Source organism: Anopheles arabiensis, chromosome X, assembly GCF_016920715.1.
Source record: "Anopheles arabiensis isolate DONGOLA chromosome X, AaraD3, whole genome shotgun sequence".
Taxonomy (NCBI): Eukaryota; Metazoa; Arthropoda; class Insecta; order Diptera; family Culicidae; genus Anopheles; species Anopheles arabiensis.
In genome coordinates, this window is record NC_053519.1 from 10,265,689 (window position 1) to 10,288,812 (window position 23,124).

Genomic DNA, 23,124 nt, shown 5'->3' on the forward strand with positions numbered 1-23,124 from the left:
AATATCGAGAATTTGACATTGGCCGGTGGTGTTTGGTTCATCGGCGTTCCGTGTGGACCACGGATGCTTAAAGGAAATGCCCTGTATATTTCCGTACAGTATCTCATTGTGGCGGAACCTTACAAATGTTATTGCGCGGTCGAATCAGGAATCGCGCATCGGATCGATGGAAGAAGGGAGTACGAACGAGGGGGGAGAAGAGGATGCACAGAGAAAAACGCTACACATTCACTCATACATTCTTACAGCAGCAGGCAATTCGCGAGAACATGAAATCGGGAGAGTATATTTTAACGCTCGCGAATGAGTGCAAGCAGGTGCGGTATAGAAGGTAGAGCAAGACAGCCCAGTTTTTGTTCAAGCTAGGTCCAAAATGTTTCCTTGGGACTTAGTCCATCGACGGCGGCGGTGTCGATGTGTGACGTCGTGTGCGTTTTATGGGTTTGGTGAGCGAGACTTTTTCTTCGCATCGCACCAAGTCGTCGAATCGGTGGGTCAATCCGTATCTATTTTAGCACAAACTCTTGATTTTTTTTCGAATTTTATGTTTTCGGAAAAACTCTAGCCAGTTTTTATCAACTGAATTTTTCGTTATGACAAAGATATAAGGTTTTTTTTTCAAATATCCTTCTCAGCGCACAATGTCGTGTTGAACGGTTATTACTCAACAGCACGGATAAACGGACAGCCGGATAAAAGGTACCCGTATGAACGGCGTCCCATTGTAGAGTGAGAAATGTAATACCCGAGATATACGCGGATTCGGAGATGCGCGGTTTTCTAAATTTGACAGTTCTTTGAACAAATTGTACTGATTTGACACATCCATTGTGAAATGGCAAATAATTTCCCTATTGATCGAATGTTAAAAACCATTTGGAAAGGTTTAAAACTGTTAAATTCAGTCAGAATCATATCAAGTAATTAATTAAGTGACTAAAACCACCCCATATTTACAAAATTGCACGAAATTTAGTGATATTTTGGCTGGAAATCACGAGATTCGACTTACACGGAGGTTCAAGATTTTCGAGTTATTTTCCAGTCGTTTTCGGTCCGCATTAACCGTCCGTATCTCGTATTTCGCATTAACCGCCTATAATTTGTACCTGGCTTTTTTTATATTTATCCCGTTGGGAATCATCGGTTTGATTTAGTTGGAATCGGAGCGATGGGTGCGATTCCGTGAGCCCATCACTAGTGTACCCATGGCTCGCTACACAATTACGATTGCCAGCAGGCATGACCAATCGAGAGAGAGTAAGAGAGAGAGAGAAAGAGAGAGAGAGAAAGAAAAAGAGAAAGAGAGAGACAGAGACAGAAGGAGAGAGAGAGAGAGAAAGAGCGAAAGAGAGCCACCAAATTGGCCAGCACCATCTTTTACCCCCGCGGCCGTGCGGTGCGTACCGAAAGCGCAGAGGGAAGGAGCGAAACGCACACCAAAGTAAAAGGGAGCAGCGGCAGACGGTAGAGCGTACGTGCGGATGCGTGCCAAAGTGGGCCAGCCAGTATCTTCAGCAAAGGGAACTGTCAAGATGGCCGTCGCCAGTTAGTGCTGCCCGTGTTGCTGTGTGGTATTGTGTCAAATGCAACACACCGCCCGAACCAGTGCGGACCGCTCGAAGTGATCAGAAGGGAAAAGCGTTCCTCCCCGTCCCCTTCCGACCCAGTCCCCGCGTGCGCGCGCGCGCGCGCCCTGTGTGCAAGAAAACGGCTACCGAAGGTCTGTGCAAGGGAGGGGAAAACATATTTACAACCGGACACAAATACACACACACACAAACACACACACCACACATGCGATACACCCGCACCCGTACCAGCCGTACCCGCCAATCGGTCAACAAACCTACGTGCAAAGGGTAATAAAGTTCTCGCGAACAGTGCAGTTCCCCCACCCACCCGCCTCCTCCCATTCCCACGAGTCGTCGTTATACGGAACGACGACGACGACGACGGCGACAACAGTGGAGCGCAAAACAAAGGGCCAGCACGGGCGGGGAGCAGCAAACGTAAAGGCGTAACAAGTAGAAGGAAAAGAGCGTAATTTCCGAGCAGCTCCCGTGTCCCCGCGTGTGAGTTTGTGTATGTGTGTGTGTGTGGATGCAGGCAGGCAGACACAAACAAGTCTGACGGCGCATCCAGACGATCTTCTAGCAGTGCAGGCGCCATGTGCAATAAAACCATTCGCGGCCAGCACACACAGCACTGCACGGCAAGGAACAAAGGGTGAAAGGAACAGTCCGAGTGCAGTGAAGTAAAAGCAGAAAAAAACAAAACAGTGTGTCACCAGCAGCCTCGTCGCCTCATTGGCCTCGCCTTGCCCCCCTCCCAAAAAAAAAAAACACCCACAAGGTACGGGTTCGCTACACGGAAGGGAGCAGATCCGCGACAGTGTTTATGTCTGCCCTAGCTTGCACGTCTGCACGTGTCTGTGTGTCTGTGTGTGTATGTGTGCATTTGTGTTGGTGATTGTGCGTGAAAAGTCGTGTGGTGCGCCTCGAGGAAAACAGCGGCGTAAACCAATCAGCCAATCAAATCTGCCCCCAGCAGGAAAAGTCCAGCAAAAGCCCAGAAGGAAGCGAGAAAAACGCCGCTCGCTGTCGTGGCCGCATGGTGCGACCGCCAGCCAGCACCCGTGCTAACCATCCGGAGTACTCTGCCCACACAAACACACAGAAACACACGCTCGTAACGTGGTGGTCCATTGGCCAACACAAGAAGAGGGCCCACCAACAACAACAACAACAACAACAACAACAACAAGAGTCTGCAATCAACAGCAAAAAAAGGCACGGTATGGAACAACAACAGGGTCACCGCGCCAGCAGAGTGTCGTGGTGGTGATGGTGCTGGTGAGGGGCTAGGGGCGGTAGCGCAAATTAAAAGGAAGAAAGGAATCGGCGGGGATTTGGAGTTGCAATCAAAAGAAGAAGAAAAAAAACCCCCCAGCGCCTGCTTCCTTCTCCCTCTGCTCGTGTGTTTTTGTTTGTGTGAGTGTGCGTGCGTGTGTGTGTGTGTGTCTGCGGATGCGTTTTGCGAAGCATGGACAGTGTGGTGGTACGCGAGTACGGCACCACCAGCAGCAGCAGCAGCAGCCGCAGCCTCCTCGGCTAATGTGTGGGCCAGGCAAGGCAAGCGTTCGTCCCAGCAGCAGTCGGTGCCCCGCGATGGGTGTAGTAGCAGCAGCTGCCGCGCTGCCAGCCAGACAGTCACAATAGGCAAAAGGTCGATTTCCGCGCGATTCGTACGTGTGCGTGCGTGTCATTCTGTGTGTGTGTGCGTGTCTCTGTGCGCTCCTTTCGTGCGTGCGCCGCGCCGCGCCGCGCTTTTTGTGTGTGTCCCCATTCTCCCAGTGTTTGTGTGTGTGTGTGTTCGTTTGTTGTGCGTGCGTGTGTGTCATTGTCCTGTGCAAGGAGCGTTGCCCCCGGGGGGACCACCGCCATCCGCGCCAAAACCCGGGAGAGCTGTTCGGGCGCCATGCCGCCATTGCCCCAGCGGCGCGTCCACTCCTTCCTCCGTCCGCTGGTTGCGGTTCCGTGCCTAGCCATGTGCGCGCCCGTTCCTGCTGCTGCTGCTGTTGTGCTTTGTCGCGTATGACCCATATAAAAGTCGCAACGGGCCAAATCTCATCCTCCTCATCAGCGACCAGCAGCAGCCCCCTAGTCTAGTGTGTGTCTGCGTGTGTATTTGTGTGTATTTATTGTGGTACCCTGCTCCCTGATCAATCCCCCAGCCATACGGGGTGAAAAGAAGAAGAAGAAGAAGAAGAAGAAGAAGAAGAAGAAGCAGTAGTGCAGCGCGCTACAAGTCGCTACAGTGTTGTATTTTATGTGTTTTTGTTGTTGTTAGTGTACTTGTGTGTGTGTGTGTGCGTGATGTGTTGTGCGTGTGCCGTAGCTGCTGCTGCGGCCGCTACGAATCCTGCCGGGGGAAGCGCAAGGCGGGAAGCAGGGCGGCAGACGAACGTTTGTCAAAGACGCTCCATCCTCAGCGAGTAAACGACTCCTCCGCGATCAACAACAATAACAACAACAACAGCAACATAAAAACGCCAAACCAAAGTCGCCGTTTTGTCCACATTCAACCGCATCGAACGAACCGGCTCCAAAAACCTGCCAACCTCCTCCCCCCAGCCACAACTGTCCCCAGAGCCTGTCCCCTGTCCCGCAAAAGCAAAAGGGACACCGAGGGCGGCACCGGCAGTCAGCACCGCATGCACGGGGAAGTTTGTTAAAACAGCCAAAAAAAAAAAACGGAAACGAGCGACTAGAGACAACTGAAAAAAGACTCACACGCGGCCGAGATCCCTCCCCCCGGGCACTTATAGAACGAGAAAAAGAGAGAGAGAGCGCAAGCTTGTACGCGTGACTGTGTTTTAGGTGTGTGGCGTAGACGGGGCGACACGGGGAGAGGCGCGCATGGTGGGGCTGATGGCATTGGTCACAAGCCCGATCAGCAGCAGCGGCAGCAGCCCCATCAACAACAGCAGCAACCAAGACGGCACCAATAATACGGTAGGTAGAGCACACCCCAAAGATGGGTGGAGGGTGGGAGGAGGAGCCCAGGGAGGGGGATAGATTTAACGCGTTTCGTTTTAGGCAAACCCGAAGACACGCCATTTTCTCCTTGTTTGGCGTTTGGACGCACGTCGGTTAACGGTTGCACCGTGTTGCGGCCGTTGTCCTTGCTGCGGAGGAGAACGGGAATCGAACCCCCACTCCGGTTCGGCCTTGTCCGGCAGCTTCCCAACGCGGCCGTCGGTCAATCCCGACTGCATCCTTGCACCCGTTTATTCCAAAGCACCACCAACACGGGTGTGTGTGTGTGTGTGTCGCCCCCCTTCGTGATGATCTCACCGGTGCCCTTGATGGCGGCACATTAAGGCATGGGACGTTTTGGACATCAGTGACAAGCGGACAAGCAGCCGCAAGGAATGTGGGACAAGCTGGACAAGAAGAGAAATCTGTATCGCCCGGGAATCCGGTTTGTTGCCGCTGCGGGACCCGATGCGGGAATGATAGCTTGGCACACACACGCCGCACACGTTTGCTGTTGCGAAATTGCACCACCCATCCGCACTGGAAACCACGCTGGCGCGCGCGATACACCAAATTCCCAACGGGGGCCATGCTGTTGCTGTTCGCTGATGACACGGCCATTGCAGTCACAGGGAGGAACACATGATCGAGCTAAAGAGCAGATTGCAACGCTGTCTCGATATTACCCAGAGATTTGCTGCCGACTGGAGGATCCAAATCAAATCCGTCCAAAACCTGGGCAATTGTCTTTCCCCGTCGTTAAAAAAAAAAAAAAAAACGCTGGCTCCACCTCTTTGTCTGGTGCTTACAGCGTTTTAGTTAGTTGTTTTAGATAGTTGTCGTGCACTTCCTTGACTCTTTCCTGTTGGAAGTGAACTTCCAACTCTATGATACGCCTTGGAAATTCCTATTGGATTTGTGAAATTCATTTGGATTTGGATTGTGCTATAGAGTCCAATTCCCATTACATTAAGTTCATTTCACGTATGAAAGAGTCAATGAAGTGTCCCACAGCTATGATAACTGGAAAACCCTGTATGGGACGACTGTCCCATGGTCGCCGTCGGTCAAATGTCCGGGGCTTACGATAGACTACAAGATGATCTTCAGGAGACATCCAGAATCCATCTGAGGAAGAGGACATCTTCTTTTGAAATGGCTCTATCCACTGATCAGTCGTAGTTCTCGTTTATCGCAATCAAATAAGTTGGCAGTTTATAAACAAATAATGCTACCAGTAGCAACATAAATGCAGCCCCAGTATGGAAGAATAGGTCACGAGAATCCTCCCGCGTGCGCGTCCCGCGTCCAAGCAGCAGCAGCAGTTGTTGCGGATCATAAAAAACAAAAAAAGACTCATGGACAGAAACAACACAACAACAACCAGAGCTGCGCTTTTCTGCATTCGACACATACAAGAGGAAGATGAATCTTGAGCGCGCGCGGAGGAACGAACTGCGAGTCTGGCAGAAGAAAAAAAAGACGAAGGGCAAGGAGAGGGGGTGGAAAGAGTGGTGACAATAGGAAGGCACCAGCGCGCGCGCCCCTGCACGGTCAGAAGTAGGTCACCTGAGCAGTAAAAGGAGAATAATGAAAAGATTGATGTTTCCTTGAAAGTAGTACCGGGCACAGTTGACGCAATTGGGGCAAGTTAAATCCCTGGCTGGGTAACCCCCCTCCTGGTAAGGCCAACGCCGGTGATGGTCTGGTGTGACGATTTCTTATTTTATTTATTATGTCGCTTGTACCTTCAAAAAAGGTTCCCGCGCGTCTGCCGATCTGCAGCAGCAGCACAATCGAAGACTCGTCGTGCGTTTTGGATCACACCTGCGCGTTTTGGATCGTCCCACACCACCACGTCTGTGTGTTTGTGGCCACACATGCATAGGTTGCATTTGATGTGCTCTCGCGCCGTTGGAGTACTTCCTGCTTGTCCTTCCGCACGATCCGTACTCAGTGCTGCAAAATGTCATGAGCATCCAACGAAAACAATGAACGCATCCGTGGTAGCTTGATGCTCATTGCTGCTACTCAATGAAAGTGCGTCATGACATGCCAAACGCGACAAGTGCTTGAGTCAAACTCGATACTCTGACTGACAAGCTGAGCTTAATGCCGGCACAAGCATAATCATGTTTTTTTTTCTGGCTGTGAACAGTGCTGTCAAATGCCACTGTTACAGTCACCAAGACTCATGACTGAAACGAAGTTCAAATCAGTTCACGAACACAACTGAGATGATCAGAGGTGAGAATCAAACAGTTGGTGGGCCAATCGCATGATAAATGACATTTGACATAATAACCAACAAATCAAACATGTCAAATCCCATACATTTTTCATGTTCGATGTCGTGTTCGATTGCTGCTAGAGCGCCGGGTAACTCTAACGACATTTTCTGTCGGTGGTGTGCATGACATTTTTGGAATATACTTGGCGTGTGGTCCCAAGCAACAAAAAAAAAATGCTTTCTCACTCTGTCTGCTTTGTTTATCTGTCGCGTCAAACAGAGCTGGAAACCATGCTCATGTTGTTTCTAGAAACCACTCGCACGCACCGCATTTCTCCAATGACTATCGGGATGATCACCGACTGAAAATGTCGCGACCCAGTGGCTGGCCAAGAGTTGGTTGCAAAGTCACCAAGCATGTGATGGTCGCACCAATTGTTTGAGTCTCACCTCCGACCGCCACAGTAGAGCTCGTGATGCTGACATGATTTTTTTCAGCCTGAATTTGTCATGATTGTGTCAGTGACATTTTGCAGAGTTGATCACAGTAAAAAAAGTCATGCCAACGTGACTGATCAAGCGTTGGTCGCACAAATGTCACGAAGCATGCATTGATCTCACCAATTGTTTTGAGTATCACCTCTGATTATCACAATTGAGTACGTGACGCTGATATAGATTTTGTTTCAGTCAGACTCTTTTATGACAATGACAGTGACATTTTGCAGCACTGTTCCGTACTTCTTCCGCGCTGCTGCACGTACTCCCAGCTCTTGTAAAGCTTGTCTTGTTTATCCGGCGGTTTCATTCGGCAGAGGACAACATTTACGCACCATAATGCCGCTCAGCCTCCGGTGCGTGCCCTTTTGATGTGTCTCTGGTCTGGTGCGGTGCTTGTGCGGCCACAAACACCCACCCAAGCCGGCAGGGTTGAATGGGTGGTGCTTCCGGCTTTGCTGCTGGTTTGCTGTTTTGCCACGGCTTCAAAGCAACCCCGACTACATGCAAGAGCGGGAGCAGCATCAACATTCGCACCAAAAAGAAAAACACATGCTCCACGTGTTCGTTTGATGTGTCATTGCAAGATCGGATCATGATCAAACAGCAACATGCTTGCAAACAACAGAGAGAATTATCTTCTCTATATGCACTACTATCTCTCTAGGCAGCGATTTGTAGTGCAGCAGCTGTGTGGGACATCAGTGGATTAGGTCGCCGATTATTTGCAAACTGCTGACCTCACCCCAAGAAAGCGTTTACGATTGCTTTTCTAAAGCGGAACGGAAAAAAAGAAAAACATTTTCCAGCCCCACTCCCCGAACAGATACATTCTTGTCTTCTCTCCCCTCATCTCTCTGTCTCTCTCTCTCTCTCTATCAATGGACACCAGAAATTACGACGAGAATTACGACTGGTAATGTATGGGTGCGCGCAAATTTGGTGGGAGTGAAGGGGCGATGTAGGCCGTACCACGGGTAGGTTTGTGTGTGTGTTTTGTATCGCCAACGGGTCTCGCCAACAAGGAAGCCGCGTCGCGCGAAGGACGATCGGGTTAACGCATGCCCGCCTAAAATTAGAATTTGTCTGCCTATATCGAAAACACACACGGGCCTGTTGTGTACGGCGTCCATACTGTTGGCCGTGTTCTCTTGTTGTAGTTCGGGTAGGACAGTTCATAAGCATACACTCCGTGTGAATGACGGCAGGGAGGGAAGGAGAGAGAGAGGGAAAGATGCGGTACGCGGGGGTCGATAGTCAGTTTTAGCCGCACGGAAAAGCGCACTCGAGTGTTGTGTCCGATTCGATTCGATCTTTTTTTTTTGTATGCATGCAATTCGTCCGCCACTTTGCTTAAAAACAAATACAGAAATAAAAAAACGAAGTTTTTTTTGTACGGTTAAAGGGATCGTGGGGAAAGATGCTTACTGGCCGGTTGCAGTAGTTACCAATAATCGATAGCCGACGGGCAATCCTGTATTTATGGCGCATCTTTATTAACCGTCAATAAAAAAGCACGTGGTAACTTGCACATGCAGATGCGGTGCATAATTGCGATCATAAAACCATTCGCTACGTCGGGCGAATGTCCAAGCGCCGCCTTTGCCAATCCCTATTCCGGCGGGCGGGATGTGTGTGTGTTAGTGGCATGCTTGCAAGTTGCCCCACCAACCCCTTGAGTTTGGCTTCGACCGGGAAGGTTTATGATGGGTTTTGGTTAATTTGTTGCTGAAATTTCCCTGCAGCATGCGCGTCCGCGCCGGTCTAAGGGAGCCTATGGTCGTTTTATGTGTTTTTTTTCTCTCTTGTCTGTATAATCGTTCCGTTTTGTGCCACAACTTCGAGGATCGCCGGAGACGGCCAGCGGCAAAATGCAGCGAGGTCGGTCATTCCAATTAGCAGTTAAATGCGCGTTCGCTGCGGATGGATAGCACACAAAAAATATAACAAAAAAATGGAAATAAAGCAAAACTACGCTGCGGTCGTAAAATTTAAATGGCCAGCAATGACAGTGGGAAGTGAGCCACCGTTCAATGAATCGATAGACGGTAATAACCGAACGACATCTTACTCTTGCTCGGGCAAGCATGATTTATGACTCAGATGTGTGATGAAAGAAGATATACCTATATATGATTCTTCGTTTTGGGTGGTGCATTATGGAAGAGTCATTAAATAAAAACATAAAACAAATCTCTTCGCATGAAATCTCATGAAATCTCTCATGTCGATGTGACATGGCCCGGTCAACAATTATTCTCGAGAATGCTCAGTCCCTGGCTGCAGTCTCCCATCCGTGTGGATACTCGACCTCCGACAGGTCTTGTTTCACCTGATGCAGCCATCGAGTTCGCTGTGCTCTCCTGTGCCTCATGCCGAACTGGAGATCGCTGTCTAACATCTTCTTGGTGGGGCATAAGTCAGGCATCTTCATAACATGCTCCAGCCATCGTATCCCTAGAGCGTTTGCATCCTCCACTCGGATGGTCCACAACTCGTGTCCATAGACTGGGCAAATCAATATGTGATCTCACATTTCGAGCGGGCTCGAAGTCATCTAGATCTCAGCAGTCGAAGAAGCCCATAGTATGTGTAGGGGTGTCCGGATTTCGCTGCTGATGTGGTTGACCAAAGTAACGACCGTCCCAAGATATCAGAACTCTTTTACTACTTCGAGATTGTCGCCGTCAACTAATACACTGTCTCCCAGATGTTCTGAGTCTCCGGCAAGCAGGTGCTTCGTATTCGTCGCATTGGTTCTCAATCCATTTCGGATGTACGCCTCACATACCTTCGCTGTTGTCCTGCCGATGATATTGATGTCATCCGCGAAACCAAGAAATTGGATTGTCTTGCTCCGCGCTTCGAATATCCAGGGCGATGTTGAAAAGCAGACAGGAGAGTTCTTCATCTTGCCTCAGACCCCTGTGAGATTCGAACGATTCCGACATCAAGTTCGACACTCTCGCCGTGCACTGCACTAGTGGTGGGAACTCGGAATCGGACCTTCCCAATTCCGTGTATGTGTTCGAAATCAATTCCGGAAATGGTTGTGATTCTGGAATCGATTCCAATTCCTGAGACGATTTCGGAGTCGAAGTCGGCTCCGAAATCAGAATCGGCTCCGGAATTGGAATCGACCTAGGAATCGCAATTTGCTCCCGGAAACGGAATCAGAATTGACTCCAGAATTGGAAATAGCTCTGTAATGAGAATCAGTTCTTGAATTGGAATAAGACGTTTCAGCAGCGAAATCAGATCAGATCGAGAATCTCCATGAGAATTGATCGTTTACAAGTAGAGTTGGATTCTTTGCGGACATCAATACATAGCATAATTGGACCCAAACGCTTATTCTTATGGAGATGCCGAAACCGATTCCGATTTCAATGACGATTTCGATTCCGCTACCGATTCTGATTCCGCAACCGATTCCGGAGCAGCATTCGGAGCCAATTCCGGAACTGATTGCAATTTCGGAGTCGATTCTGGAGCCGATACCTATTCCGGAACCGACTCCGATTCCGGAGCCGATGCCTATTCCGGAATCTACTATCCGGAATCGATTCCAGAAAACTTCGGAGCTAGCCGGAATCCACACGGACGAAACTTCATTTTTCCCATCCCTACACTGCACGCCATTCAGGGTGGCCTCTAACAGCCGGATCATCTTTCCTGGAAAGTGGTACCGCTGCATGCTATGACGTAGCTCATTCCGGTCTAGTGTGTCGTAGGCCGCCTGGACAGGGCAATGTTTTCTACCGATCAACCCCCTCCTCCACGACGGGAAAGGCGTTATTTTCTAATTCAAATTCAATTTTCGCAACTACTGTGTTTGCAAAAAAAACCGTTTCAATGCGCCTTGACGCTCTGGCCGACAACGCATCGCAATATCCTTTCGTTCGGTCGCGCAAAGCGTCGAGTGAACGGAACGCCGCGGGGGCGATAGCCACTCAAACGCCCCCGCGATCGGTCACGCGCTACCACCATCAACCCTTCCGGCGCAGAGGATCAACGGCCACAAAACGTTACCACAGCAGACGAAATTTGCTTTGACCTTACCTTAGGTTTCGGTGCGGCGCCCCGATGCACGCCTGATTTCGATTTTATTCGATCATCCTTGTGTGTGACGCAAAGCACTCGTCGTTCCGTGCGACCCGAACACACGCACGCGTACACGCATCGCGCAAGGTTGATCGTGGTCGAAATAAATAGTAGTAATCGTAAACCAAAACAACCACAACCAAAAAAATCACTAACAAAATCGAAAACAACACCCCTCCACACACACACACACAAACATTTGCAACATATGATGAATGTACTCGTGTGTGTGTGTGTGTGTGTGTGTGTGTGTGTGTGTGTTCGTCTGGGCTGCACGGTGTGTGTTGTGCTGTGTTCGGTTGCAACATGCCCGACGAGCCTCGCGCTGTTTTTCCCCCATTTTCTTCGCGGGATGGCCTTCACGGTTCGAAAGTGAGCCGAACGGAAAGACCCCCCCCCCCCCGATACCATACCGGCGACGATTGCGGATGTATTTGTGCTGGCCGCAGCATTTGTTGTGTCGCAAACGGCGGGCTCCCCTCGGCTGGTGACTGGTGAAGAACGCTGGTGTGTTACTGTCTCATGCTTTGTAAAATCCGCTGCTTGTGCAAAAAAAAAAAATGCTCCAACTTCCAACATTGCTTTGCGTCACCCGCTCACTGGCGGTGTTAGATGACTAGGAGGGAGGGGCTCTAGTGATGATGTTTGCCACGATCTCGGCGTACCTCGACTCTCGAATCGATAAGGATGTGGGCAGCAGGGAACGATCATCGTGCGTTTGTTGACGACGCAGCACTGATAAAATTTCCTGTGTGTGGGGGATGGAAAGGAATTTCTTCCCGCGCGTGCACTGGTTGGAAGGCCGCTATCTCTATCTTCTCTCCTATCCTGGCAGCAGAATCGTACTTGCGAATCATCGGGGCTGCATTCGCATCACGACTGGCATAGCGAGAACATCTTTCCCTCTCTGCAACCAGAACAGTTTGCTTTAAGTGATCAAAGTTAAAAAGTGATTTAAAAATTATGGTGTGTCACATTCGCTTGCATCCTCCCTTTGCACTTGCAGTTACTTTAATCTTCTCTTTCTTCATCTCTCTCTCTCTCTCTCTCTCCTTTACAGGACAAGAAATCAGCGCGCGATGAAGAGACACAATCGAAAGTAATCCGAGGGTAAGTGGCGACCGGCGGTTCGGGTTTTGTAGTGGACGGGCTAACTAACGGTCGTGTTGCGTCATTGCAGCCGCAGCGGATGCCCGAAGTTCAGCACCAGCCAAGGGACCATCGCCTTGATGCTTGGGTCAGGCGAGCATCTTCGTGCCTCGTGCGAGGATCAACTCACGGCTACCAGCATCACCGCCGCTGCTGTCGATCCGGCCGCCGACAACGCCGGCAGCGGCGGCAGCAGCAGCAGAAGCAGCAGCGCCGCGAATGACGATGCGCCGGCAGCCAGCAATGGGGCCGACGGTGGCGGCATCGGCATGGCGGACACCGGCGAGGGCAAGGTGGAAGGCAGAGCGCCCAGCCGACCGGCGTCCTCGTGCAGCAGCGGCAGCAGCTCGTCCTCCTCCGACATTCAGCAGCACCTGCAGTCCATGACCTGCCTGCTCCGGCCGGAAGAAACGCTCAAGATGGTAAGCGGGGAGCGCTAAGCGCATTCTTGTAACAATATTCTGATCTCTCTCCATCTCGCTCTCTCTCTCTCTCTCTCTATCTATACAGGCGGTGAAGCTGGAATCGTTGCGGACGGGTCGCACCCGATACTTGGTGGTGGTGTCGCGCACCGTCACCAGCAAGCGCCATAGCACCGCCGGCACCACGCCGTACCATGGGGCGAGCGGTGGCACCAGTTCCTCGATCGGTAGCAACGCCGCCTCCTCCTCCACCTTGCAAATGGTCGCGGCGGCGGCGGCGGCCTCGGCGGCACCACCCGCCACGTACGCCACAGTTGCGTCCCAGCAGTTCGGTCGCGTCAGCTCGACTGTGCCGTCTGGGCAACAGCAACAACACTTGCGCCACAGCGGTAGCGGTAGCAGCAGCAGCGAAACGTTTAACGGCAGCGACACGTACGTGTCCAGCCTAGACAACTGCGTCCTGAGCGTTGGCTGCTCTGCCGGTGGCGGTCGGCTACCGCCCACCGGTGGCAACGCAGCGCCGACGTGCAGAAGCGATCAATGTGATAGTAAAGCTAATAGTAGGTTAATCAGTAGCACGGTAAGCGTGGACGCGGTAACGTCGCCAGACTACGTCGGTGTGCCGTTCGCTTCCCCGAGCGGTGGTGTGGACGATGCGACGACGCTCGGCGGCGATAGACGAAGCTGCGCGATCGATTCGACGTGCTTGTACGAGCCCGGTGAGCAGCAGCTGCATCCTGCCAGCAGCAGCACCAGTGCCATCCCCGTGGAAGGAGGGAAAAAGCTCGAAGAGTCCTGCCTGCTCGGCATCGACTGCAACGAGCGGACGACGGTTGGCTTGGTGCTGAAGGTGCTCGCCGACACCTCCATACGGTTAGACGGTGACGGGTACGTATCGAATTATTTCGAATGCCGCGGCAACGTGTTGGCTCTATTTACTAAGTACCCTTTGTTCTTCCGTTTGCAGTGGCTTTAGCGTTAGCTCCTGTGGCAAGCAGCACATCTTTAAGCCGGTGTCGGTACAGGCGATGTGGTCGGCGCTGCAAACCCTGCACAAGGCCTCGTTTAAGGCGCGCGAGCACAACTTCTTTGCCGGCGGCCCGTCCCACGACTGGGTGGCGTACTACGAGGCGCACATCGACTCGGACCGCTCCTGTCTGAACGAGTGGAACGCGATGGATTCGCTCGAAAGCCGCCGCCCGCCGTCGCCGGGCTCGATACGCAACAAGTAAGCGACTGTCATCCTCAATTGTGATAATCAGAGGCGATACTCGAAACGATTGGTGTGACCATGCTTTGTGACATTTTTGCGACCAATGGTTGATCAGTCACTTTGGCATGACTTTTTTTTTACTGTGATCAGTTCTGCAAAATTGTATTGACATAGTCATGATAGACCGCGCCGCCATACGTAGGACTGACTATCCTGCTATGGGAGGGAATCAATTAGTCACTGAAAGCCAAGCCCACAAGTGGGTACAGGCAGGCCTTGACCGACATCGGTTGTTGAGCCAAAGAAGAAGAAGTCATGACAAAAGCCGCTTGAAACAAAATTATGTCTTCGTCACGAGCTCTACTGTCATCATCAGAGCTGAATCTCAAACAATTGTTACGACCATCACATGCTTGGTGACTTTGCAACCAACTCGTGCTCAGTCACTTGGTCGCGACATTTTCAGTCGGTGATCATCGCGATATTCATGTGAGATGGTGCTTGCGGTGGCTCCAATAAACAAAATGAGCAAAGTTTCTCGCTCTGTTTGACCCGACAGACCATCAAACCAGACAGAGCGAGAGAGCATGCTCATTGTGTTGCTTGGGACCACACGCCAAGTATATTCCAAGAATGTCATGAACATCACCGACAGAAAATGTCGTGACCAAGTGAGTGACCAAGAGTTAGGTGCTAAATCAAGCATGTTATTGGTCCGCCAACTGTTTGAGTCTCACCTCTGATCATCACAGTTGTGTACGTGAGCTAACTTGAGCTTCGTTTCAGTCATGAGGGTTAGTGGCAGTGGCATTTGGCAGCTCTGGTCAGAAAAAAACATGAATATACTTGTGCCGGCATTAAGCTCAGCTTGTCAGTGAGAGTATCGCGACACAACATTTATGGGAACAAAGCACCAAGCCATTAGACGAGCACCAAGTAGAGAATTGATCTAAGCAAAATTGTTGCGATTCGCAGTCAGGACAAAGGTTTAAATATTAGCAATTAATAGATGGCCACCCGACAAACCAACAAATGGCGATGAGGAATGATTTTCTATCCTGACAGAATATGTACGGTTTGCAATGTACGAGCTCAACCAAGATAATGATGGGTCGCTAAATCCCATTTTTTACAGCTTTGCTATTAACAAACTATGAAACAGACTGTCAAAAGCCGCTTTGAAATCGGTGTACATTGCCTCAACTTGAGCATTGCAAGCAATGTTAGACATTAATTTGGACACAAAGCACATCAAGTTGGTCGTGGTGGAGCACTTAAGCATAAGACCATGTTGGTTTTGCAAAATATAATGTGTTACACATGGAAGGACTGCAGCATATACAAGTGACTCAAATACCTTAGAAATAGCACATAAAACAGGAAACACCACGATAGTTCGAGGCGACAAAACGGTTTCCTTTTTTATGAATGGGATGTAGCCATATGGGATTGGAAGGAGGATTGAGAGAAGGACAGCAGAGGGCTGCAATTAAAAGCAACTTTTTCATTTCTCGCAGACCGACCGAACGAGAGGAAACGGAAAGTGTGATACGCTCCAAGCTGAAGGAGGTGATGATGTCGGTCGATCTGGACGACGTGACGTCCAAGTTCATCCGCGGCCGGCTCGAGGAGCTGCTCGATATGGATCTGGGCGAGTACAAACCGTTCATCGACGCGGAGATGCTCGTTATCCTGGGCCAGATGGACGCACCGACCGAGATCTTCGACCACGTCTATCTCGGCTCGGAGTGGAACGCCAGCAATCTGGAGGAGCTGCAGCGTAACGGGTAAGTAACTCCCCGCATAACGTATTTATGATGTTATGTGAACTCGCCCAACAACTACACCCACTTTTGCTTCGCTCAAAACCCTTCCTGCAGCGTCCATCACATACTGAACGTGACGCGCGAGATCGACAACTTCTTCCCCGGGCTGTTCCACTACTGCAACGTGCGCGTGTACGACGACGAGAAGACGGACCTGCTGCGGCACTGGGACAACACGTTCAAGTTCATCTCGCGCGCCAAGATGGAGGGCTCGAAGGTGCTGGTGCACTGCAAGATGGGCATCAGTCGGTCCGCGTCGGTCGTCATTGCGTACGCGATGAAGGCGAACGGGTGGGACTTTGGGCAGGCGCTGCAGCACGTGAAGGAGAAGCGGAGCTGCATTAAGCCGAACAAGAACTTTCTGATGCAGCTGGAAACGTACCAGGGCATGCTGGATGCGATGAAGAACAAGGAGAAGCTGCAGCGCAGCAAGAGCGAAACCAACCTGAAGCTGACCGGCGCGAAGGAGGGCCGCTCGCTGCCCGGCAGCGAACCGACGCCCCTGATACAGGCGCTCAACGGGGCGAGCGGTGGTGGTAGTGGTGGAGGTAAAAAGCACACCTCCTTCCCGATCGTGCACGCGCTGGGCAAAGAGGCAGTCGCTGTGGCGGAGAAGGCAGCACCTGCGCCAGAGGAGGACCCGAGCGCCGACGGCGTGGATGAAGGTGATGCCGGCCCGTGCCGGGGTCGAACGCGCACACGACAGCTGAAGGTGGGAGCATCCGGGCAGCAGCCAGACCATCGGCAGGGCGAGCCGACGTCCCATCCCGTGCCCTTGGGAGCGGCAGCGCCCGCCAGCAGCAGCAGCCCGCCCGGCCCGGCCTCGACAGCGAAGGCGGCGGCGGCGAAATGTTTGGCCAACCTATACCTCCCGCAGGGCCCGTACAAACCGTGGAGCGCCTGCGACGGGCGGATCTGTACACGGGCGGCGGGTGCGCTGAAGCGCCACAAGAGCCTGTCGCCCGAATCGCTCAATCCTCGCTGGCCGGACGGTGCGGAGTTTGTCGGCTCGTCGCTAGCGTACGCGGAGCAGCCGTTTGCGGACGCGAGCAAAGCGTCGCGCACCCGCACCATGCTCGAGCTGGACAGTGCGGGCGACGCGGGCGGACCGGCGTCGGCGTCTGGGCGGCGCAAGCAGCAGAGCTACTCGCTCGAGCACCTGCACGGCGGGGCGCTCGAGATGCGGTCGCCGTGCACGCACGAGACGAAGACGATAAGGATGCCGTGCGGCAACGGGCAGAACTACAGCGTGTCGCCGAACCAGATAGTGCACTTGCAGGACAAGATGCCGTCGCGGTCGGTGCGCCAGCCCGGTGCCTCCGTGAAGCCTGCCCTCGCCGGCAGCACCACCACGCCGAATCGAACGGACAGCTTGCTGTGGAAACTGTTCCCCACCAGCAGCAGCAGCAGCCACGTGGGAGCCGGCCAGGAAGCTGCCGCCGGATCCTCGCCAGTGCAGTCACTTACTACAACAGTGCCATCCAACAACACCACCACTAGCAGCAGCAGCAGCAGCAGCAGTAGCGTCATCCCTTTGTCGTCGTCTGCGTCTACTGCCTCGTTGCCGGTGTCCACGGTCAAAACAATCGTCAGCGAGCTGGAGTGTAACAGCGGTAGCGCCAACATACCGATCGCGCCGCCACCGCTGCTGACGGACCCGGGCGCCGCACTGGCGGTCAGCGTCCCGATACCGATCGCTTCCGTGGCGGCGGAGGCTGCTGCCGTCGCCGTTGCCTCGGCAATACGCGAAGCGTCACGCAAGAACGTCGTGCTGGACGGTGGTGCGGATACGCCGCTCACAGCTGCAGCGGACGCGAACAGTTCCGCCCAGTGGGATCCGGGAGAAGCGATCGCGCCGTCGGCCGGTGAGATTAAGACCGCCGAACCACCTCCGATCTGTTGGACGTCGTCCGCGCAAATCATACAGCAGTGCAGTGGGGCGGCAGCGTTCGTGGAGCCGGTCGAGCCGGCAAGCAGCAGCAGTGTGGAGGTCTGCGGGCGGATGGTCGAATCGGAGCCCGTGGCGGAGCAGCAGGGCGTTACGCGCCAATGCTCCTGGAGCAGCTGCGACTCGAGCTGTGCCGGCATCGTGGACGGTCCCTTCGTCGCCTGCTTTGGCCAGCGGTGCGTACCCGCCGGCGGTGGGGCTGCTCGAAGCGGCAGTGCGCCGCCCCCAATCGAGGAGAAGGAAGATATCCCCTGGCACCCGGGCACGGTGAAGCGCACGAAGAAACGCATCGAAGAGCGTGGCTCGAACGCGGCAGCAGCGACTAGCAGCAGCAGCACGTTGAAATGGACCTGCCCGGCCTCGGAAAAGGTTCCAGCCCTGGTCGGGCACGAACCGGCGCACAATCTCCCATCGGCCGATCCCCTTCACCTGCCAGCGAACCGTGCCCGCCAGGGCATGGTGTCATCGAGCTACGCTCGCCTTTCCGCCTCGGCGCCCGACTCCTACAACATGTACGCCGGGAGCCGAGCGGGTTCAACCAGCGGGCCGGCCCTGGACCCAGCGCCGGCCGCCAAACGTCAAACCAAGCTGAACCAGCAGCATTCGTTCGCGGCTGCGGTGAACCTGCTGGCGCGGACGGGCGAACCTGGCGCTGCCGCGCCGTACTGCTTGCGGGTGAACGTGCGCGGCAGCACGGCCAACCGGCAGCCGCAGAAGCCGGAGGAGGCGGCGGACGAGGAGGATGCGTTCAGTGCGGGCAAGGTGCGCAATCTGAAGATGAACTTCGAGGCGAAATCGAACGATCGGCGCACGGGCCAGAAGAAGGTACGGTCGCTGCCGTCCTCGCCGGTCGCCGTGCACGTGTCGATGGGCGGCCAGGCGAAGCAGCAGCAGCACCAACCCATCGCCACCACGGCCACGCCGCCCAGCACGGTGGCCGCGTCCAGCCCAGCCAAACCGCTGCCCGAAGACGTGACGGTGCGCGACCTGGTCGATCGGTACGAGGTGCACGGGCCGCGCATGCGCCCCACCGGCAGCAACTCGCTGTCCCGCACCCAGCGGCCCCGGTCCGTGTTCGAGCCGCTCAAGCAGGGCGGCAAAGCGTGCGTGCAGGCGCCGGGCCCGCTGACACACTCCACGTCACAGCTGCGGCTCGACGAAACGATGCGCCCGCCGGTGCCGCCGATCGTGCGCGGCTTGGTCATACCGGCGCACGGTGCGGGTGGCGCCAGTACGGCCCACTGCAGCAACAACAACAGCAGCAGCAGCACCACCACCACCGGCAACAGTCACACGTACATCGGCGCCGGACCCAGTATTAGTGCCACCAGTAACGCCCGGAACAACAACAACAACAACAACAACAACGCACGCTCGGCTGCGTCGCAGCAGGGTGCGGGCGGCAGTGCAGCCGAAGGAAGAGGAGTGGCGCTCAGTACGGTAGGGGGCGGCAAGCGCATGCAGCAGCATGGCCGGACGCACCCGCTCGCCAAGATCAGTCCGGGCGCGCGGCATCACCACCATCATCACATCGTGCATCACCACTACACGGTCGGGCCGCTGCAGCAGCATCGGCACATGGGTGCGGCCCCGGGACCGCCCGTGTCCGGCACGACGGGACCGGCCGCGACAACGGTCACCGCCAACGCGTACAACACGATGTGAGCACAAGACCAGGGGGAGAGAGAGAGAGGATAGCGATAATTTCTTTCTTTCTTTTTTTTAATACGCCGCGCAACTCCCAAAACCACACGGAGCTTGGTAGTGATAGTGAACGATGCGCCCGTTGCGTTGTATATCTTGTTTTTTTTTTTTAATTACTTTTTGAACGATTTTTGTCATGTTCATCGATTTCCTGTCTGTTTAGTGAGACGAGGGCCACGATAGGAGAGGAGACGGTCACAATTAGGTAGCGTGAGCGATATCGTGCGAAAGAGTTGGGGAGCCTGAGGGAGTGTAGAGCAAGAGCCGGCAGAGTGCCCAAGAGCCACATATTTATTTTATAACGCTTTATGCATCGTGAGTCCAATTTGTTTCGTATATATATATTTTTTTGGTTTTGCTCCATATTCTAGAATGTTGAGCCTTCATCATGCTGCGCGTGAGTGTGCGTGTGTGTGTGTGTGTGTTAGTATGTTTGATGCTGTAATTATGATTAATGTGGCTCGATTTACCCCGCTGTATACTCGATGCCTATCTCTCTCTCTCTTTCTTTCTCTCTCTCTCTTTCACACACACAAACATTGTGTTATATTTTTATTGTGTCTTTCTTTTTTCTCAAACAAAATTGTGTCTATTTTAGTAGTACGCCCCCTTTCCCAGTAAGGATAACAGATGCGTTTACGTAACCGGTGCAATAGTTGCAGAAGTTAATTTAAAGACAGAATCAAGCCAAACACTGTCACAGGTCACTCGAAAACAATGGCGTGGCAATGGTAACACTCCCGACACAATAGATAGGGTTCCGCGCGCGTCATCGTTGTTATGCGTTTAGTGATGCATGGTTGCATTTATGTAATTTTTTGTTTATTTTTTTTTAAATTATATTTCTTATTTTTCACATACACATACACTGTAAAGCTCTCCTTCGCCGTTCTTCTGTGTCAGTCAGTTAGCATTGCCTCCATCCTCTGTGTTTTTTTTTTTTCTTTCATCCCGGTTCTCTACTCTGTTCGCACACTGGGGGGTTTTCTCTGTTCGTTCTTGGTTTAACTATTGTACCGATACGCTAATGCTGTGCTAGTAATGATGATTGTCGAATTTACACACACACACACACACGCCTGCACACATCGTGGTGATCTTGCGCTGGGTCTCCGACCTCCCGACACCAGCATGAAAGGGACGTCCAATTTATAATTAACTGATGCTGATTTAATATTAAAAACCGACTGCAATCGCTTTGCTTCCGTCAGGTCATAATTCTGAGTCTGATTTTGGGCCGCGAGCCGCGCAAATGCAAACAGCCTAGACAATATACGCAATGCTTGAATAGTGTGCGCACCGCTAGAAGATACATAAACGTTACGTATTTTTATTTTAGTTGGTTTGTTTTTTTTTGTTCATTAAATTGAATTATATCTTTCATAGCACACGCCTTTCTGCCTCTCTAAAAGTCTTGAAACGTCCTAGTCAAACGAAAAACAAACAAACAAAGAATGCTAACACACACACACACACACACACACATAAAAAAACCGAACCAAAAACTTTGCCTTTGTTTGGCGTACATACATTTAATTTCGCAATCCGTTAAAATCATTCCAGTCAATCTATTGCAAAACATTTGTTTTACCTTAATTCCTTCCCACTGCTTTGTGTCTAGCCCAGTAGTAACCGGTACTGCACTTTCTTTGTCCGGGTTTTGGTTGTTGTTTTTTTTTTGGGTTTGTGTGTCTGGTGATCTACTTTGTTCTGTCGCGTGTGTTTCCTCCTTTACCCGCTTTCTTTCGCACAAAAAGCAGCAACGCGCATCGCAAGATCGGGGAGAAGAAAACAGCGCATTCATTTAGGTTTGCGCAGTTCATTTGGTAGCCTTTTTAAAAGAAAAAAAAAAAAACGTCGGAACTCACGCTGAGTGCTGCCCCTTCAGGCTAGGTTAGTAAATACGTTAGTTATACGGTTTTTTTTTTGTTTGTTCTAGCTTAATCAGCAGTGGAAGAAAACAAACACTACAATACGCTCTATACTGCATTTTCCAATCACACTGCAAGTTTGCTTGTTGCCTTTAGTGATAGTGATTTAGGGATTTTTTTTTAATATTTTTATACCAGTATATGTCAAACTATTGTTCGTGTGTGTGTGTGTGTGTGTGTTTGTGTGCGTATTTGTGTGCATATACTCATCCCTTGTACATATGCTAGGCTAGAGTTGGAAGGGGAGCGTGAATCGAAATCGAAATAACGATAAGGCTACACAACCTTTCACCTTGTAAGAATTAATGGAAGGAAGACAACAAACAAACAAACAAAAAACACACTTAAGAACTCGATTGACACAAAAACCCATCCGCGCTGTGTACAGTTAGTTGCTCATTTTTATCCCATTCTTGTCGAAAACAGGGATACCGGCTAAACGTTGAATCAATAAATACTGAAAAACAAAACGCTTAACGTGCCTTTTCAAATTATTTCGACTCTCACAAGATCATCCAGTTTCTTTCCAGCAAAACCACAGCGCAGCTCAACTCGAAACGACTGTGTGCACCGTGATCAATAAGTACGGATATGAATTCGAATATCTGTAAAAGTAACAAAATCGCAGTATATCGGGTTGAGTGATGCATGTTTTTGAAAGTTCTATTCCAATTATTTACAGTAAGCATTTTTGGAATCACTCGTCCCGCTTACTTTCACCATCTACCGTAAATGTTTTTTGAAACTGTCACAGATAGTACACACTGATTCCACGGGTATATCCTTGCGTTTTCAGAGCTGTTAGAGAAGTCTCGATTTAAAAATCGCGAAATCCGCGTCATGCCAGTTAAGATCCGCGGCAATACGAAAGCAGATGTATTGGATATTGATAGTATTGATAATGGAAGTACATACTCAGTTACATGTAAAAATGGAAGCCGAGATAGAATGAAACCGTATGTTGACCGGGAAATGACTGAGGGGTATATGAGATGGACCAAGCAATACGGCCGAAGCCGTTCTTTCTGAATAAAAAAAAAAAAATATGAGATGGACCAAATGATCAATCAGATCAATGCGGCGTTTCTTTATCGCGATCTAATGAACGATCGTCTACCGCAGTCCGAGTCCTATCCTTTTATATTCGATCACTTCTTCTTGGGGTAATGCTATTCTGTCCCAATTCTTAGAGATATAGTACAAAAACTATGGTTTTCTTTCTATGCACGGTTAACTACGAAGAAAACTCGAAATAAATTAAAAATTTGAAGCAAAAAAAAAAAACACTGATACTTGATATTTGAATACCTAGTGTGCCTGTAGTGCAATAGATTTTTATATTTTAATTTGGAATACGTAAAGAGATCGATCCTGAAAATTCTTGAATCCACAAAATTTTCCTCACAAGTGTTTTGATGTTATTTTCCACCTGTGCCATCAACATCAAAATACAATGGATCCCTCATAACGAGTTTAGTCCGTGCCAGTGACTCACTTGTTAAACAAAAAAACTCGTTATGGGGAAGGCTCTTTTCGATATGATTTGTAAGAAAAGTGA

General features: G+C 51.4%; 1 protein-coding gene across 3 annotated transcripts; it reads left to right on the forward strand.

Moving 5' to 3' along the window:
- The first annotated feature begins 1,402 nt into the window (after positions 1-1,402).
- On the forward strand, positions 1,403-22,036 carry LOC120905455 (mucin-19). Of its 3 annotated transcripts, none has more exons than XM_040316240.1 (8): positions 1,403-1,723; positions 3,646-4,517; positions 12,434-12,483; positions 12,554-12,944; positions 13,033-13,832; positions 13,912-14,172; positions 15,675-15,944; positions 16,038-22,036. In XM_040316240.1, exons 2-8 carry the CDS (start codon positions 4,422-4,424, stop codon positions 19,594-19,596), a joined length of 5,427 nt encoding a protein of 1,808 aa, XP_040172174.1. In that variant the 5' UTR covers positions 1,403-1,723; positions 3,646-4,421; the 3' UTR covers positions 19,597-22,036. The 3 variants fall into 3 exon arrangements, with proteins under 3 accessions (XP_040172174.1, XP_040172175.1, XP_040172176.1); XM_040316241.1 differs by having other exon boundaries at positions 3,853-4,517; XM_040316242.1 differs by lacking the exons at positions 1,403-1,723; positions 3,646-4,517 and adding an exon at positions 11,995-12,339.
- The last annotated feature ends 1,088 nt before the right edge of the window (positions 22,037-23,124 follow it).